The 19,994-nt window shown below is 41.4% G+C and overlaps 2 protein-coding genes across 5 annotated transcripts; one reads left to right on the forward strand and one right to left on the reverse strand.

The window, feature by feature from the left end:
- Window positions 1–952: 952 nt before the first annotated feature.
- On the reverse strand, window positions 953–7,820 carry LOC137298383 (uncharacterized). Of its 3 annotated transcripts, none has more exons than XM_067830636.1 (4): window positions 7,531–7,613; window positions 3,255–3,439; window positions 3,006–3,054; window positions 953–2,370 (listed from the first exon to the last, which is right to left on the reverse strand). In XM_067830636.1, the coding sequence occupies exons 2-4, from the start codon at window positions 3,420–3,422 to the stop codon at window positions 2,222–2,224; spliced, it is 366 nt and encodes a 121-aa protein (XP_067686737.1). In that variant the 5' UTR covers window positions 3,423–3,439; window positions 7,531–7,613; the 3' UTR covers window positions 953–2,221. The 3 variants fall into 3 exon arrangements, with proteins under 3 accessions (XP_067686737.1, XP_067686739.1, XP_067686736.1); XM_067830638.1 differs by having other exon boundaries at window positions 1,277–2,370; window positions 7,535–7,606; XM_067830635.1 differs by lacking the exon at window positions 7,531–7,613 and adding an exon at window positions 7,711–7,820 and having other exon boundaries at window positions 1,279–2,370.
- A 59-nt stretch (window positions 7,821–7,879) lies between these two features.
- Window positions 7,880–19,415, forward strand: LOC137298171 (uncharacterized). Of its 2 annotated transcripts, none has more exons than XM_067830316.1 (4): window positions 7,880–8,176; window positions 15,685–15,809; window positions 17,615–17,684; window positions 18,126–19,415. In XM_067830316.1, exons 1-4 carry the CDS (start codon window positions 8,170–8,172, stop codon window positions 18,305–18,307), a joined length of 384 nt encoding a protein of 127 aa, XP_067686417.1. In that variant the 5' UTR covers window positions 7,880–8,169; the 3' UTR covers window positions 18,308–19,415. The 2 variants fall into 2 exon arrangements, with proteins under 2 accessions (XP_067686417.1, XP_067686418.1); XM_067830317.1 differs by lacking the exon at window positions 7,880–8,176 and adding an exon at window positions 13,049–13,189.
- The last annotated feature ends 579 nt before the right edge of the window (window positions 19,416–19,994 follow it).

A 19,994-nucleotide genomic window follows, 5' to 3' on the forward strand; every position in this document is an offset into this window, starting at 1 on the left:
TACATTGTGGCTCAATGGCCTAAACGAAGTTTATACTTGAGGCCTTGAGTGTTTGTAATTCCTGTTCTGTCTGTATGTGTACTGGAGATGATTCTACATATTTTGCCTCGAATTGTTCCAGGATATGTTTTCAATAATCAGTGATGGTCTTCAGATCTCGACATTGTCATGTGTTGTTTTCCCCAGATATTACGTATCTACAGCACTAAAGTCAAATGTAACACGAGGTGAACATATCTATTCAAGGACTTCTGACTATCACTTGTGTATTCACATATTAGTTGATATTTCCAAATACAGATAATATTGAGTTGCCGCCTTCAGCAAGATAGTACATACTCTTCGTGGGCACAACACGTTACATTCGTTTCGTGTGCAGTCGTTGTCTCCAGGTATAAACACTTGCGTGAGTCTATACAAAGTATAAGGGTATGAGGACTTGATGGGCGCATGTGATCCACGTGTGTTTAATATCAATATTTGATGTGAACTGCAGCTCCATAATAATACAGAAATAACCATGTAACAATAATCATTACTTTAACCTTTACTCTAAACGGTGAAACATTGATGCCATCCTCTGTAATATGAGGTACTCGACATTACGGAGTATATTCTTACTTCAAGTCAACTTGATGCACAAATCTACATCTGATTAAAACTTCACCCTACTTGGGACAATGGAAACATGACCATTATCTGAATCACATAACGTGTACCATGTAGATTATGTTGAAAATTGGACGAAATAGTGTAAGATGTTTATGTGTTTCAAAAGCACATCCACCCAGTAATTAAAACTGACCACAATTTTAAGTATTCGGTGCTGTCATTTTTTATCAGCATGACTTATGCTTATGTGTGCACCGATATTTTCAAATAGGTGACATTTGGTGCGGAATGAAGAGTTGATGTGTTCCGCTTCCTGTGCTGGGAAAAGTAGGTAGACAAGTTGGACAGAATTTGTGTTTTATTGTAGTTTCAAGGCCCGACTGTACCCCTATCTACATGGATTGGCTGGTGATAGCCTGGATATGTTTTTTTTTACATATAAGGTTGCTATAGGAGTCTATGGGAAACATTTGGTGTTGTGTAACCTCCAAATAGACAGCCTTTACAATAAAAGGGAAATAACTCTTGTATACCTGGCTGAGCATATTGCGATTGGTGAAATTGGAAGCTGTGCTACAAATACTGGCGAACCTTCCGATGATGCTGATCATAGCATCAAGCCAGCAAACGTTATGTCTTGCATATAAAGAGGAAAGGACATGTGTATTGTTTTCGTGTTCTTATTTATTGATATCTGTGGTTCAGAGAAACGTTGCAAGTCAATGTTGTATGGACTTACGATCTAGCTATGACTGTTCCATTGAACGGACCCTAGCTGAGACGCGATACATGAAATCTATCCATGAGTTAGAATATGGACCGTGTGTCGTCTTCATGCTTGGCGATATATGAGCACCAGCATGGTGGGCCATAAGCTTCGGTTACCCAGTCACAATCTCCAGGTACTGAGTCACAGGCTTCACGTATATAACCACAACATACAGCTGTAGACTCGCAGCCTTCACGTATATAGCCACACGATACAGCTGTAGACTCGCAGCCTTCACGTATATAGCCACACGATACAGCTGTAGACTCGCAGCCTTCACGTATATAGCCACACGATACAGCTGTAGACTCGCAGCCTTCACGTATATAGCCACACGATACAGCTGTAGACTCGCAGCCTTCACGTATATAGCCATACGATACAGCTGTAGACTCGCAGCCTTCACGTATATAGCCAAGGCTTACAGCTGTGAAGTCATTGCCTTCATCAACACGTGTAATTATCTTCTGATTATTCCTGTAAGGCGGCCAGGTAAGATAGTGTCATGTAAATAAATGTCTGTTTCAAAATACTGTTTTATGATGAATCACCATGACCTGTGTTCCAGCAGTATACTACCGTCACATAGGTATCACACAACCTTACTTCACATATAAGCTCTACACATCTATAAACATTCCTTGGCACACGTACCATTCATTCGCAAATATAAATCACTCGTACACTCAATTATAAATAACTTGACATTGCAACAACATGTTTGCACTAAAATCACTCAGCAGAAGAATAGCGGCATATCTATCCATTTAAGCCGCACATACGGTATATACCCTCAGTTCCTTATGTCCATTCTGTATGTATAACCCCTCTCTGCTTGATTCATATCCGGGTGAAATTCACTGTGGGTTTCCGCTCCAGGTCACAACTGCAGCGTCTGTTCATTGACACTGAGAGTTTCACTAGACCTACGAACACACCTATACAAGCTGCAACGATTGACAATCTCAGGAATACCGTTTTGGCCAAATCTGAAAGTAAAAATCATGATTAATTTTAATGCAATGTTCATACCAGAGAAATGTTAAGAGTGCAAAGGAATTCGTTGCACACGTTAACGTTAGGCCACAGTTACTGGATGTAAAATCCTTGCAGCAGCTGCTACATGTAAAGCCTCAGACCTCAGTTACTGCATTTAAAACCTGATGCAACAAGTACCGCATGAAAAACGTCAGGCCACAGCTACTACGTGTAAAACTCAGGCCATAATGCGGTGTATATCATTATGGTTTCCACATTTGCCTTTATGCATATATCTTTACTATTTAGAGTTTAGATTTGACACTTCAGGACTGCTCGAAGCTCCAGATGTGCAGATAACAAGTTACATTGAGGTCTGGATAAGTTTCTCTGCTATCGATATTAAGAAACATATCGGTGTAGCGATGTGTATATATTCACAACCGCACACCCGATCGTTCTGTTTTCTATTTTCATTTCGGGCAACATATGCTGAGTAAACCTTATCCCCACTTACACCGAGGGCTCACATATCAAACCGTAAATTACAGTTGACAGATCACGTGGGCCGGAAGTACAGTTTACATGCACATTCAGCTACAGAACTCTTCATACAGATATACGTTGCAAAGTGCACAGGACGTACCTGCTCTGTTTACAGAACAGCTGCTTTCAGCAGAACAGGATGCGCCGCCCTGAAAGAAAAATGACTTTTGCTAAATACAACGTTGACACTCAATGAGCTTTGTCGGCTCATACATCGCCAATTTGCTGGGTACAGGTAATATATAGGTGGAATAGGAAATCATTTATTATCTTCTGGTGTCTTTGCGCATGGCTTTGTTGCACTTGTACTTATAACAAAATGATTCCGTGAAATGAACAGGATGCCTACCACTGTGGTGTTGTCAGAGTGTTCTGTTGTGCTACGTTCCGTGGAGTTGGGCTCAGTGGAGGCTGGAGGAGATGTCGTGTATCCAGCTGGCAGAGGTGGAGACGCCACACAAACTGTTGTCACCAGTACGATCGATACCACACAGTTACACAGTCGTATTGTCACCATAGCTGACGAGGGACGTTCTACAACACAAAGAAGGCACACCTCAAGTAGGAGGGCACCTGCCACCTCTCATGCTCCTGCAGGTGAAACAATACATTTGGTGTCTCCAGATATCATTCAAAAGGACCAGGTACGATTGTGTTGGTAGATTTTAAATTCCGACACTTAATACCACCTCTGTGATGTTTAATGGCATAAATGGAATAATATGTTCGTGGTCGGCGCAAATCGTACTATGTAATAGGACTTGTGTTTAATATGTGCAAACTAACATACGCTAAGTGTACCTACTAACAAACACACTCACAAACACACACTCACACACACACAAACAGACACATCGAGTCGCACATACGCCGCCACAAACGCATACTAAATCAAGGACACACACAGACTCTCGCAGACTGACATACTCAAAAACAAAGGTGTTTAAGACACACACGCAACACTCTCAGATACACACATATGTAGACATGGACACACATGATGAGAGACAGGCACATACATATGGTCACAAACACAGACACAGACTCGCACATAGATAGAACCACGTTACGCCACTGACAACAACAAACACACAAGCATGGGGATCTATTAATCAACTGCTTATACGTAGATAGCGACACTCAGACGCAAAGGCACATTCAGAACGACACTCATACACACAAGACTCATATAATATACAACCTGACACACTCACACACATACTCAATAATATACATTTGTTGATTTATATATAAAGAATCTACTAATGTCAAATGAATGTTTGTGAATTGAAAACAACCTGCTTAAATCAAATCCGGACTTTCCTGATAAGCTACAATTTGGATTTCGAAAAAAGCATGGTGCTATTATGTCTGTGTTTACTGGCATGGAGAGTATACAATACTTTAACCATTGAGATTCCCCTGTCTTCACAGCCTTTCTCGATAATTCAAAAGCTTTCGACAGAATTTGGCACGATCGTTTCTTCTATAAGCTTCAGGAACTTGGTATTAGAGGAAATACTTGGAAACTGTTGCATCACTGTTATACCAATAGCCAGTCATTTGTTGCATACCATGGCGAGAGATCAGAAATGTACTGGATCAAACAAGGTGCTTGACAAGGGAGGGTTATATCCTTTTGGTTTTTTTTCTCATCTTTATTAACGACCTAATTGCATCATTAAGAGGAGCGAATTGTGGTATCCGTGTCTATGGCATGGATGTTCCATCTGTCTTGCTTGCTGACGATACTACACTCGTAAGTGCATACCCTAATTATCTACAGGCATCACTTGATATTGTCTACTCATACGCTTCTAAATGGCGTCTAACATGTAACCCATCAAAAAGTACATTCATCGTTTTTAGCAAAAGAAAGAACTATAATCTAAACTTCCACTTCAGCCTTTGTAACATACCAATCCCTGCATCAGAATTTACCATATATGGTGGTGTACTCTTTACAAGTAACCTCTTAACAAAAGCCAGGAGTCAAAAGTACTGTCAGAAAACAAGACAAAATATAAACTCACTTAGGTCTATTGGACTGAACGATTCTGGCCTATACCCAATCACTTGTGTTAAGATATGGCTCAGGATGATCCTTAAAACTATGGCTGTGAAGTACTACCAAACATTAAAGCCCAAGAAGCTGACACCTTTGAACAAACACAAAGGTACTTTGCTCGCCTTGTGCAAGGTCTTGATAAGAGATCATCATCAATATCTACTACTGCAAACTTAGGATTATGGTCACTAATTGGCTATATCGATAAATGTAAACTACTATTTCTTGGGAGACAATGTAACACTGAGTGTAACAACTTTGGAAAACACATCTTCTGTGCTGCTATTACAACTCTAATAAACTCTAACAACATCTGTGGTGATCTCCTATCAGTACCTGAAAAGTACAACCTAAAGGCATACATTGACAAATATATTGCTCAAGGCATATTTCCTCCCAAACCTGTATGGAGACGAATTTTGAATGCTACTGCACATAGTTATGAAGAACAATTATGGCGATCACAAACCTTCTATCGCTTAAATATGTCATTTTATGCAACAATTCACACCACACTCTCCTATCATACTCTCTGACAACTGGCATATAAACATCCTAATTACAAATTTTCCTTGCAATTTTGTGTCAAAATATCATCCGGAGGAATAATATCAAAGGAGTGTTCTCTCCGTAACAAACAAATATTTGACTATGACTTCCATATACTCCTCCACTGAGAAAATCTAATACAACAACGAAATGATTTCTTTGCTTACGTAATTGATATACTTGACGTTGAAACGTACGTAATATTTGAAAAGCAAGATGAAAAAGATATGTTGTCATTTCTCTTTGGAGCAGAAAACGACTTTTATAACTGTATAGATTCCACACTATGGGAAAACATTTTGTTACACTATTCTTTGAATGTATATGATCTGAAACCTCACCTTGTGAACTGTTGTACAGAATGATCCTCTTTAAGTCATAAACTTCTGTACATATGTCTGTAAACATCCACTTGTCAATAGTCCTGCTCATGTTGTAATAATATGATGTTTCTTGTTTGTAATCTTCGGTAACTACTGGAGGAAATAAAGACTCTCTCTCTCTCTCTAATGTCAAACTGTTGCTCTCTGATGTTTAGTCAATGACCATTACAATCAGCATGGCCTCATGAACAATGGAGAAACGCCTGATTACTTATAGTCTAGTACCATGATATCACATTGGTTTATGCTTCATTCGGAACATTGTGTTACAGTTTCACCGACATTCATATGCACGTTTATCCTCAAGCATACGGACATAAGCCACGTGTGTCTAAATATATGATTAAATATCATGAATGTTTGTGATGCTGCAGAGCTTACAATGAATAAACAGTGAGTGAATTAAACTTTGATGTCACACAGTGACCAAAGAATATTTCACCTGCATGCACTGATCGTCTCCTAGCACAAAACATGGGGTCATTGAAACCTCGAAACACGCACGTGACGTCACATTGGTTGTAAGGAAGTGACACTGTGGTCCCTTACACATACAGAAAAGAACTTGGTGCTGACTTGGAATATGTTTGTGTGAAGGTGTGTGTATGTGACTGATCATGAGTCAAACAGTATTGTATGGATTTCTGTGAATAGGTGTGTCTGTACATGTGTTTCAGCGTGTAAGGGTGAGGAAATGTGTGAAAGGGGTTCATTTTCTTAAATGTGTTTAAATGCATGTACAACTGGGTGAGTGAGTGAGTGGGTGGGTGAATGAGTGAGTCGGTGAGTGAGTGATGCGTTTTCTTAAGATTAGCTTTAGCAATAATAGCCAGCGGTAGAAGATATAACAGAAACATGCTCCAGATGGCCGTATGTGCAAAGACATTACACCACTGTGTGACAAATGGCTTCCCTCACAACGCAGTATAACATACCTTCAACAAAGCAATTTCCCCAGAATTCCACAAGTGCTGAATCTCGGAAAGGCAATAATAATATGCACGCCCGTGTCAAAAACTGAACATACATGAGGTGAACATTGTAAACTAGTGTATCCTAGTTAATTATGTATTTTGTTCACCGATAGAGTGAGTGATCATGACTGTAAGCCGCATTAAGCAATATTTCAGCAATACTATGGCAAAGGACACCAGAACTGGCTGTGAAACAAATAACACATGTGGGGAATCGAAACCGGGTGTTCGGTCTGACTAGCAAACGCTGTAACCACTAGGCTACCCCACCACCCCGTTTACTGATAAGAGATAGTAAACTACACCTCAAGGTGCTACATTCATTCGGGTATAGTGAGATTCTGTTTCAAGGCATGGAACCACCTTCGACTTCGTTTCCATATTTGCATAATATTCTAAACACGTTCTTGATACGTCTTCATGGAGGTGAAAATAGGCCATGCAATGGGGCTAATCGGAGATTAGTACAGCATTGTGTGCAATCTGCAACTGTCCCTCCCTGACTCAGTTGCCAAGGTCATATGACTATTACGATGTTTGAAATCAATGACAACGCACTCTAGAAGAGGCATAGAGCTTTATAACACCAACGTTCATATAACCCTTTTATAACACACCCCTTCTATACAGAATTTAATATGCTATACTTACCTACCTATCTCCGGCTGATAAAACCCTTACAATATCCAGTGACGGTATACAACTGTCTCCATGTCCTACTTGTGTTGACTGACCCGGTATTCGGCAAGCCTCGTACATGATTTACTGACAACAGAAATATTGGCTGCGATAAGAGAGTTTGTTTACAAGAGGGTTGTATATTGTGCTTACCTGGTCTGTGTCGGGAATCGATGCAAAATGTGTCTCCATAAATAACTTGTCGCACAGTGACAACACTGAGTTGCTGATTCACTCATGGCGAACACATGCAGGGATGTATTAATAGACAGCGGAAAACCCCTTGTAAATAGCTTTATTGATCGTGGAGTCAAGCGCCGTCCTTCCTCGTGTGTACTGGTGTGATAATCGGAGAAGTCAGTGACTAGGCTGGGACTTTACTTTATTGTTTGCAGACTCTAGACACAGACGAGACGGTGAATGCATGTACTTAACTCGTGGAAATAAAGAGTGGTCAAGCGTTTGTGCAGCTCTGAACTTCCGTCAGTGTTAAGTGTGAGTAAATTAGTGACATGACGTGGCTGTGGTTTCTGAAAATAGAAACATTTCATTGTTTATTCCTTTGAACAGAAGACTGAGCTAGTTGGCGTTGAGCGACAAGCGCAGGACTACATGCCTAGTAAGATAGCATTTTCTTTTGTATGTTTCCATTTTTGCAGTTTTGTTGAATTTTTAGTTCGATATACAACCAATGAAGATGGTCACATGTTAAATATTGGATTTTATGACATGACATGCACTTACATGGAAACAATCAACCACAAACGTATCGTGTGGCATGTCCAGACCAGGTTATGGGTCTTGCAGAACCCACACACGCACGCACGTACGCACGCAAGACAGTTATAGGAATATTTCACGTTGATAACACTCATACAACCAAGTGCGTCGTGTTCAGTAAGCGTGAGATGGGCCCTAAAATCGTGCTGACAAGGCCTGACGAGTTGTCTACCCTGTTTGTACAACTGCCAGTGTAAGTGAGTTGCTTTTGAGGCAAGGAATAACGGATGTGCTTCAGTTTCTGTGCTGCATCAAGGATGTTCACATCATAACAGTATATTTCTTAAAGCACTTTCTGTGTGTGAACTGGGCCCAAGAACTAAATATAGGACCACGTGCATACAGCTAAATACAGTTGATCATCATTGGTGCAGCACCAGTGCAGCGGTGGATCGCCAGACCAAGTCCGGGAGTTACAGTCGAGTACATATACAGTGATGGTTTAAGTTTTATTGGCCGATATTACCATGGGAGTTGTTCACATGTCAACACAACAGTTATCCCCGTGTTTAACCCGTGTCTTATTTAAAAGAGTCGGGTTCCCTTGACGTGCCTGTTGAGATCGATATCTGCGTTGATTATGGATCACTCGTGGTGTAACTCGTGATGTGCGGTGATAAATCAGTCAAGATTACACATATGTGCACCGTCCGACACTGGCAACTGTTGTTGATAATACTTCTAGACACCAATGATAACTAACAGAATGGACCATTGCTTGTACATGTTTTTCTTTGCTTTACTTTTTGTTCACCTGAACAAAAACACATCTGAACACAAAAAGAGCTACAAAAACCGCTACATGATGCTGGAGTGTGGGTTCGTACGTGTTTGCTTGCATGGGGATGAGTGAAGGTGTATAGGTGTGTGATCGTCGGTGCGGTGAAGGTGTGCAGGTGTGTGATCGTGGGTGCGGTGAAGGTGTGCAGGTGTGTGAGTGTTGGTGGAGTTAGTAAGTGGGTGATGTGGATGTGTGATTACGGGTGGTTTGAGTGGGTGGAGAGAATGTGTCAAGGTGTTTGATGGTGGGTAGCGTGATTGTGTCACCGTGTGCAGGGTGTGTGTGTGATCGTAAGCGGGGTGAGTGGGTGATAGTGGGTAGGGCTGGTGTCAGATAGGGGGTGGGGTGAGTGTGTGACCATTTGTGGGTGATTGGGTGGAGTGAATGTGTGTAGGTGTGTGACAGTGGATTGGGTTAGTGTGTTTATGTGTCTGTGATAGTGGGTGGATGGGGTGAGATGCGTGTGTGTTTTTGGCAACGTGTTGATGAAATGTGTTTGTATGTGTCTGTGATTGTGGGCGGATGTGGTGAGTGTGTATGTATGTGATAGTTGGTGGATGAGGTGAGTGTGTGTGCATGTATATGTGATAGCGGATTTGGTTAGTTTATGTTTGTGTCTGTGATAGTGGATGGGGTGTGTTTGTGCATGTGCCTGTCATAGTGGATGATGTGGGGTTGTGTATGTATCTGTGATAGTATATTGAATGTATTTGTGCATGAGCCTGTGATAGTGTATGATTTGTGTATGTGCCTCTGATAGTGGGTGGTGTGAGTGTGTGTATGTGTCTGTAAAAGTAGATGAGGGTGATAGGTGTATGTGTCTGTGAAAGTGGGTTGATGAAATGAGTGTATGTATCTGCGATGGCGGATAGGGTGAGAGTGTGCATGTGTCCGTGAGTGTGTGTTTTTGTGTGTGATAGTGGGTGGATGGGTTGAGTGTATGTTTCTGTCTGTGATAGTGGGTGGATGGGTTGAGTGTATCTTTCTGTTTGTGATGGTGGATGGATGAGGTGAGTGTGTGTATGTGTCTGTGATAGTGGGTCGATTAAGTTGGTGGTTAGGAGCTGGGTAGCGACAAACAGACTGGTACCTGCTTGGTGACATGATGTACTCACGCAGTGCGTTTAGTTGCTCTTAACATTAAGAGACACGTATTTTCTGTACCTTGGTTTACAGATAACAACAGACAGAGTGTGCCCTTTATTACTGCAAGTCATAATACATGTGTTATGGTAGAACCTTGTTAGTAGCTTTCTAAAGATAACTTGTAACGGGTATTATGAACTCCATGTCGTTGATGATTTCTTGCCACCATGGCCTTCAATGTCTACAGTTTACCTTTCAGAATATACATGGATATTTCTATCCCCAGTTACACCAGAGTGTGTGCATGTGCCCGTTATGGTTAGTGTGTTCAGTATGTATATGTGTTTGTGATGGTGGGTGGATGGAATGTGTGTGTATGTGTCTGTGACAGTGGGTGGATGAAATGTGTCTGTTTGTGTCTGTAATAGTGGGTGGGATGTGTGCGTTTTTGTGCCAATGTCAATAAATGGATGAGGTGAAGGTGGGTGTGTGTCTGTGACAGTGGGTGGATGAAATGTGTCTGTTTGTGTCTGTGATAGTGGGTGGGATGTGTGCGTTTTTGTGCCTATGTCAGTAAATGGATGACGTGAAGGTGTGTGTGTGTTTGTGACAGTGGGTGGATGAGGTGTATGTGCGCATCTGTTTGTGATAGTGGATGGATAGGGGGAGGACGTGCATGTGTCTGTGGTAGCGTGTGGATGAAGTTAGTGTGTGTATGTGTCTGTGGTTGTGGTTGGGGTGGGTTTGCGTATGTGTCTGTGATAGTGGACGGGGTGAATAGGTGCATGTGCCTCTAATAGGGGGGTGAGATGAGTGTGTATATGTCTCTGTGATGGTGGAGGGATGAGGGTATATGTGTCTGTGACAGTGGGTTGATGAAATGAGTGTGTGTTTGTGTGTCTGTGATAGTGGATGAGGTGAGAGTGTATGTGTCTGTGACAGTGGGTGAGATGAGTGTGTGTATGTGTCTGTGATAGTGGATCAGGTGAGGGTGTATGTGTCTGTGACAGCGGGTTGATGAAATGAGGGTATAAATGATTGTGGTAGCGGGTGTGTCGAGTGTGTGTATGCGTCGGTGATAGTGGGTGGATGAGATGAGGGATTTTGGGGTCTGTGACTGGGTGGATAACTTGTTTGTGTCAGGGAAGGAGGTGGGGGTGTGCATGTTTCTCTGATAGTGGACAGAGTGAGGTTTGTATGTGTCTGTGACAGTGGGCGGATGGGGTGAGGATGTGCAAATGTGTGAGTGATAGTGGATGGGCTGAGTGTGTGCATGTGTCTGTGATTGTGGGTGGATGGGGTAGGGTTGTGTATTTGTCTGTAATAATAAATGGGGTAAGGGTGTGTATGTGTTTGTGATAGCGGGTGGATGAGGTGAGTGTGTGTGTCTCTGATTGTGGCTTGATAACGTGAATGTATGTACAAGTCTGTGATAGTGGGTGGATGGGGTGAGTGTGTATATCTGTCTGTAGCAGTGGGTGGATGAGACAGAATGTGTATTTCTGTCCGTCAATGTGGGTCGATGGGGTGAGGATGTGTATTTGTCTGTAATATTAAATGGGGTAAGAGGGTATATGTGTCGGGGATAGCGGGTGTTTGAGTGTATGTATTTGTATTTGATAGTGGGTAGATGAGATGAGGATTGTTTGTGCGTAATGTTTGTGTCTATGATAGTGCATAGGGTGAAGGTGGGCACGTGTCTGTGATAGATAGTGGATGGAGTGAGGGTTTGTATGTGTCTGTGACAGTATGGGAGGTTCGACAAAATAGGCCTAGGTGCTTCACATTAGGTCAGAATCATGAGCAGTTATGTAGACCAGATAGTGCTTAAACATATTAATTTGCATAGCCAGACTAGGTTATGGTTTTATGGCAGACGCATGCATCTACAGCAGATGATCATGTTGACTGTGCTAAAAACACAATCTCAAAGTACAGATGGGCCGTAAAATCCCGCTTTAGTCAGATGACAAGATATGCTGAGTTATCTACCTTGTGTGCTGCCTGCTTGGAACAGCAACCTTATGCCGAGGTTTATGCAACCCGTTCCCTGAAAAACTATCCTTCAACTCATGTCACAACATGTACTCAATGATGCGCTATTACGTGGGTGGAGTTTTCTCGTAAAACTCGTAAAACGTACGGTCAACACACATCCCATGTTTGGAACAGCGTTGGAAATGTGCCATAATGCAATAACTGGTCTCTTGTGTCGATTCGATTGCATCGAGTACTAGTTGTTATATGACTCGTGCAGTCTTGACTTACATGAAGGCTGATGATGTTGTACACAGTCTACTTTGTGTAGACAAGGATATTTGCAATCATCTGTGGTACAGTTCTGTATAGCTGGTCGTCAGGAAAGATATTTCACCAAGTCCTGTTCAATGAGTAGCTCTCCACTTGCGTGTGTGGACTGTGTCATAAATACGGGATGGGGGACGTTCACTTGCTCAAGTTGACCCTTCCCATTGACGCACCACAAGCAGAACATACGTACAAATAACCTGTGTTTGCGTGTGTGTGTGAAATATAATTCTCTTACTAGTATACATTCAGAACTTTCAACGACCCATTTACTGTTGCATGTTAATCGTCCACATGTACGCCCGAATGAACATAGTGACCTTCCACAGAATAATAAACAACCTATCGGTGTATAAAACAGTTCAGAAAGTTGCAATTGGGATATGAATTCTGCTTAGCGTTTTGTCCGCTTCTGTCACCGCTGGCCTCTATAGACCATGTAGTTAAAGCACATCAGTCGATTGTTCGGCCACCGATTGGACTATATACGCTCATCTAGGGTCATCTGATATTTGCCCCAGCCTCGGTGAGCGGTGCGATCACTGTGTTGCTCACTCACTGTGAACACGACACGCTTGTCACAGATGTAGATAGCTGGATAACACGGTGGTGACTGTCCCACACGTTACTTAGAGCGAGCTCAGGCAATCAGCATAGCAATGTGACGTAAGGTAACAGGTATGTGTATTTACTGATCAACATTTCACCAGTAACTGTTGCTACGTTACCAATTGTTTGCTTCAGTGTGAACGGTTGGTAAAGCCTAGGAGAGGTTCACCTTGAAACCAATGTTTACATTGCAGATTTACAAACAGGTCGCAGTGTGTAACAATCTGGGTATTACAACCAAACTGAAAAACATGTGTCAAAGATGACGAGCAGTAGGACGCTAACTGGTAGACTTTTTCCCAGACTTGAGTCACGACTTGTGTACAATAAGAAATGTAAATTTCCAACTTTGGGTCTATCTGTCCGGGCTATGACAGTCCCCGAAGGGCCAAGTGACCCGTATAAATGTGGAGGTGCATAACGCTGGCCAGTGTTGAGAGGTCATGTTGTGCCCCACATACAGAGTCAAAATAGGTTATTTAGGAGAATATATCAAACACAACTCAATAGCATGTCACATCCATCATTTTTATTACTCTATGCTAGGTTACATATTAAATCATCTTGTGGGACAGTATCATGTGTCGTGTAAAATGCAGAATGCGGCAATCAATACTATGTGCTCAAGACATAATTGCTAGTTATGGACATCAGCAACGCCGTGCCGTAGGGCCGCAGTCTGCAAGATACTGGATATATCGTTTTCCATTAATCATCCTTCCTATTGGATGAAGGTTTTGTTGTCTAAATCCAGCTGGTCGACAAGACAGTGGTCGGAAATGGAATGTATGTAATCTGCTGACTACCCGGTGCGTTTGTCCAATGATTATGCTCAGGTCAGCCGCAAGATTTGAACATATGGCCTGACCTGTGATTTGAAGTGCAAGATCCCTTTAGAATGGAATATGACCAAATGAACGATAGGTAGTTTGGATATACACTAACTGCATTTCAAAAGTTGACTAAAGTGTACTATGCCTTTTTACCGTAAGCTTTAAATGACAGTTTCCCATGTGTAAATGGACACATATTTCATTTGACGTTAGACTACAATGAACAACGTTTATAACGAACAGGCTTACATAACCAATCTTCATGCACCCACCACTTATTTGTCTGCGTGAAGTACGTACAACGTGCTGCGGTTATGGACAACTACAACTAGTTGTCCGTTTCAACCTTTTATAAGAGTACGTAACGCCTCTACAACCACAGTAGCATTTCACATGGGAACTGTCTCGGAACGCCTAACTGCGCACAGGTGAGCAGAACAGTTATAATAGAGAAAGAGTAAGTAATATCACGGACGTTCAATGTTAATTCCGTATGTCCTTGATAATTTCACATATACTAGTTTTTGTATAAAATAGGATTCTGTCAAGGTGTTTCTTAGATATCAACACATCTCCGTCCGTTGAAGTGTGGACGCGTTATGAAGATAGTGACAAAGAAGAGCCTCCCTTACCTATCCAAAACAAGACACTATTGTGGTTAAGATGTTGTTCACAGATACATCTCGTCCTTCAGCACTCCAAATTTACGTGTATTATCTACTATAGTAAATCAGCTCTGTGGCTATGGCGAAAATCATTTTCTGTTTGTGTGACCAGCTCTTTAGAATAACAACACCGCTGGTAGGAGCGAGGGCGTTTTATTACTCAGTGTAGATTCCACAAATGTCACCCTAAAACAGTTGATAAAGTATGAAATGGACAGCTTTTATTCTAGAAGAATGTTCTATACAACAAATAGGTTAACATTTTACAGGTTGCATTAATTACACGTAAATCAAAATATAGTCATATTACACAAATATACACACCACAGTCAAATCATTCACACAATGTACTTAAGAAAATAAATGTTACCCATCTTTGGAGTGGAATGGAGTTACATAGTCTACCTCTTTTTCGCCACATGCAAACAACATTTGCCCGCTGCAAAGGCATACACTACAAATGCATACACTACAGGTACATGGTAGGCTAGAAATGATTTGCTAATCATTTATTTGTAGTATTTTGCAAGTTTTACTCAGCATAATATAAATGACAACTTCTATCTTTAATGTACGTAGTTAAACAAAAAGGCAAGTAATTAACACTAGCCTTCTGCGGCAAGTTACAGCTCTGCTCTTGTGTTGTATTGTTCAAGGTTGGATACTAAGTGCCATGTGGTTAGAGACTCGGTTATTTAATGTGCCTAAAAACATGTACACTATCAAAGACTTAATTTCTGGTCACAATACACACAATGTGAAACTGAGGCCAGAAGGAACCACATCACTCTCATAGTGATGACTATAGTCCATAAAGGGACATAATTCGTATGCACCTCAACCGCATGGAATTTTACTAACAAACCCTCAACAAAACCATTTATTACACGTGTATGTCTGATTAAAGACAACTACAGTGTTTATTAATTAATCCTTCTCCAATGAAGACTTTAAACATATTTTTCGAGTTTATCAGTTTACACTTTTTTAATTTACACGACAATAAAATCTGATATGTCTCCATTGACATTTCCTGTTACATATATCACATACGTTTACTTAACAGCGATGACTTTCCGCTCGTTCCAAAATTTGGTGCAAGGTGTGGTCATCCCTGCATTGATTACTGCTTGGTGTACCAACATTGTCCACGGAGAAAAGGGCGACATGGAGAAGCACAACCTGACACAGGTAAACAGAACATGTTTGTTGTGCATTCTTTATCTTCACATGAAACGTTTATCTAGAGAATGTTTCAAAATGATAAGAACATACACCACATGTTACAGTATTCATTAGGCTCTATATTCACCTTGAGACCATCACGTCAAGTGCCATCCGCTCCTCACAGCACTTGCGTGGCACAATAAATGTGACTAAATGTATGTCAACAATGACGCATGCCCCCTTCGTGCAAACGTACAGACAAGAACATACGTTTCTAAGACATCTGATGGCGCCATCTTCAATTACCTTCAATCATGCAATATGTTCTGTGGGGCAGTAGGATGGCGTTTGATGTTGTGGTCAAGGTGATGCCAAAGATAGTCCTTGGCTGACATGTCTGGAGATGATCTTAGACGTTGTCCGTGAAAATATTTCACAAGACAATCCGCATGGCTAAAACAAGAACGGTAACTGATGAAACAGCACAAGGGATCAGTGTACCATTGGCACAAAATAAGGACAAACTTTATGGATGAACAACTTCTTTACTGAGGTGAAGCGACGTTTCTTGCATCGTTGTCATGCAAGCATGAGACAGACAGGGTGATGTATATACAGTAGATAATTAACAAGAACAAGACTTTAATTGGGAAGTACAGTAATAATGTGATGACAATCGATTACACATAGAAGGCAGTGACAATAGATTGCATACAGAAGACAGTGACAATAGATTACATATAGAAGCCAGTGACAATAGATTACATGTTGAAGCCAGTGACAATAGTGACAATAGATTACATGTAGAAGCCAATGACAATAGATTACATACAGAAGACAGGGGGATGTACAGAGCAGGAGAGTTGAGACATGTTTATGCAAATGCCGCCTCACCTGAATAAAGAAGTTGTTTATAAAGTTTATAAAGTTGTTTTAAAGTTTGTCCTTATCTGACACATCAGCTTCTAAACATGCCACTGAAAGAAGACTGGAACTGGGTGCTCATCAGTGACAGGTCCCTAGCTTCGGCTCCCTCCCAAATGCTTACACTATCATCGACAAACGGATGCAAGAAGGAGTCGGTTTTATCCACACGTCGGTGGGTGTTCTCCTGTCTTTTGGAACCTGATCCGATCTAAATGCATCACAACTACGTGAAACATTGGCGACGTTGAATGGAGGAATGTAAATTTCCTGGCCTTCCTGTAAATAAAGAAACATTGCATAAGTTCAGTGATCGTGGTTTGTGAAGAGTGCGTGATTCGTGATTTGGATGTAGCTTGAACTGTAGCGATTCAAATGCTCCTGCTCTCCCCTTGCACGTTTTGTGCTTCTCTTGTTGGGGATACAGTACTTACTAATAACACGCGTTCACTCTGCAATTCCATCGTGTGTAGTCCCTGACATACAAGAATATGATGTTTCATTTGCACTGCACTTCACAACAACACATATATATCAGCTGCAATATCGTCCAAAAACAATAACTTTCGATCATGTTTTTTTTGGTACGTTCTGATAAAGAGCTTTCACACACCTTAAGCTACCTTTTTTCACCGCATGATTCACTTTAATAACAAATGATTATGCTCTTTTGATATACAAGAGAACAGAGTGTCGAGAGTTCATGGGGAGGATATTTCCATACCACACACTGACGTAACCGGGATGCGGTGGTCAGCCTCGGAGAATGTTTTGTCATTGTGCCCCTATATTTTGTTGTGTGCAAACCTTTACATTTACCAACAAGCTAGTTCACATTGCATTATGTATAGAAATTTAACATAATGGGTAATATGTCGCAATATTATATTGATTGTTTTCCTCAGCGCACGGATGCGTCTGTGCTGACGGGGCCCTTTGAGTTCCTGCACATAGCCGACGCCGACAACCCAGGGCGTAAGTATCCTCCTTGGCTACATCTGGCGGGAACCGTCTGATGCTGGTGGTCGGTGCTGATTGTGTGGCCTTTAGCGTGTTTCCAACTTGACTTGAGCGTCTGAAAAATGTAGGGAAAAGGGATTTGTTTCACCGGAATAGATGTACATATGTAACGGGACATGCATGCAGAGCTGAAGTTGAATACTTAAAATCTCCACGTTATTTCTAAAACAAAACTAAGTAATTACGACTAACGTTAGCAGTTCCTTCTTTCAATACCAAGTGCCGGAAGGCTGTAAATCCATAACGGTCAACTTCCTTCGTAATGAGAAACACAGTGGGGGAATTGCTTAGTCATTCACCACTGGTGAAAAAGTATAGTATTTTACTTTATACTGAGTGAACGATTTAGTGCATAATCACGGCAGTGATTTCCAATATCCTTGTTCCTGTTTGTAGAGGCGTTGCTGACGGGTCTTATTATGACGTGTGTCATGTTCCTGGGCGTGGCCCTGATGGTGGTGCTCTTCCTGGTAGTGCTGCCCCGTTGTAGCGGGGGAACTGGAGGAAGCAAGTACGGCCCTCTGTACAACGACAACATAACCTCATCCTTGAACTCTGTCAATACGAAAACAGTTTGACAGGCATGTGACAAACACTGCGCCATGACAATGTAAGGTATGCAGGTTCTATCCTGCAGACACTTGAAATATTTCAAATGTGACTATGTTTATCGTTCAACATTCCAACACAGTCATGTGTTATCCAGTTACAATGTGGAATGCACGGATCTCACCTGCGTGCATTTTGATACCAACTCTATGCTGGAAGCAGGTTCGAGTGTGTTTAGGTGATTAATAAAAGGTGATATTACAAGGTACGAGGTGATGTGTTGTTTTACCATCGATAATCATTTCATCATATTATTTCAGCCCGTAACAACCACCTACCTAAGAGTGTAAAAGCACATTGAAAGCTGAAGAGATGTCAGTGATAGCATTTGATTGTGACGTCATTGATACGATAACCTGCATTGCAATGTGGAGTATTTCTCACCGAACCCATATCTAATAGGTTTGGAATGAAAAGGACAAGTCTATATCTTATGACTAGCATCGGCATTGATGAGGTACCGGGGACTTTAAGATGATGTGTGCACTTTCCCTTCTTAATAGTACTTGTTCCAGTGTAGGTAGCATATAATATGTATCAACGTGTTTCGTGCGTCACCTGTCTCATGAATCTGTGGTTGATCGATAACCTTGGAAAGGTCTGGAGTGCCAAAGTGGTCTTAACTCCATACCCATTGGTTCATGCATGACAGTATCCTACTCATGAAGCGCCAGTCCCTCGCCCGTATGTGTTTGAAACTATGTAAACCTTACTCAGTCCAGCCATTGTTAAATATTACCTGTACTGTTCTCGTATATTTCCATGACAGTATACTCAGTGTCAACATACGTAGTCGATAGTGTTCGCGATCGTTTCTATTTCTGCTAAGAAAGGTTGTGTTTCACCATTCCTTCATTTGTGCCTGATTCCAACAGTGATGACTAAATAATATTTGAGAGATCGACAGAGTTACAGAATATTGCTGTGAACGCCTGCCAGCCTTTGTGGCAGCACCCATGTCACGTGTATGTTTGACAGTTTCTTGTTTATATTATTCCAGTATGTGGTAAACGAGGCGAACATGTTTTTGTTTATATTATACTTACAGGAAATTAAATAAAGACTTACTGGAATTTACATCATCGTTGCATAATTTGTTTTAAATTAGTTGCATGAAACGATGTATAATTCCCCGGACATGTGTGGTCGCCTGTCTTACAAACGTAACAGGTACAACTGAGCGTACAAATGAAACGAAAGACTGAAGACTGCCTCATAGACACACACAGCCTCGTATTGTGCACTTGCACATGGGACTTGACCAAGCCATTACAGAAGAAGAAGAAGGAAAATACTCTATTTCAGTGTCACATGCTCTTACAACAAGATCGTTAAAAGATCATAAAATATATGGCACATATTGTAAAAAGGAGCATACGGCCATCAAGACCTACGAGACACTAATATTTATCGTTAAAATATATGTTTAGATTAAAATGGCATAAGGGAGAATAAGGGGGAGTGGCACGAGGTGACATGAAGAGACTAACTAGGTTTTACTTAGGTTTTATGCTTCGTCTGCGCCAGAACATGTGTGATATTACATCGTTAAGCGGTTTGCATTGATCGCTTGATGCCATAAGATAGATGAGCTGGTTACACACGAAAGCAACACGTTAAATCATTTCGCTGAAAAAAGTCGCCATAACACAGTAA

This window comes from Haliotis asinina, chromosome 10 (genome assembly GCF_037392515.1).
Source record: "Haliotis asinina isolate JCU_RB_2024 chromosome 10, JCU_Hal_asi_v2, whole genome shotgun sequence".
NCBI classification, from domain to species: Eukaryota; Metazoa; Mollusca; class Gastropoda; order Lepetellida; family Haliotidae; genus Haliotis; species Haliotis asinina.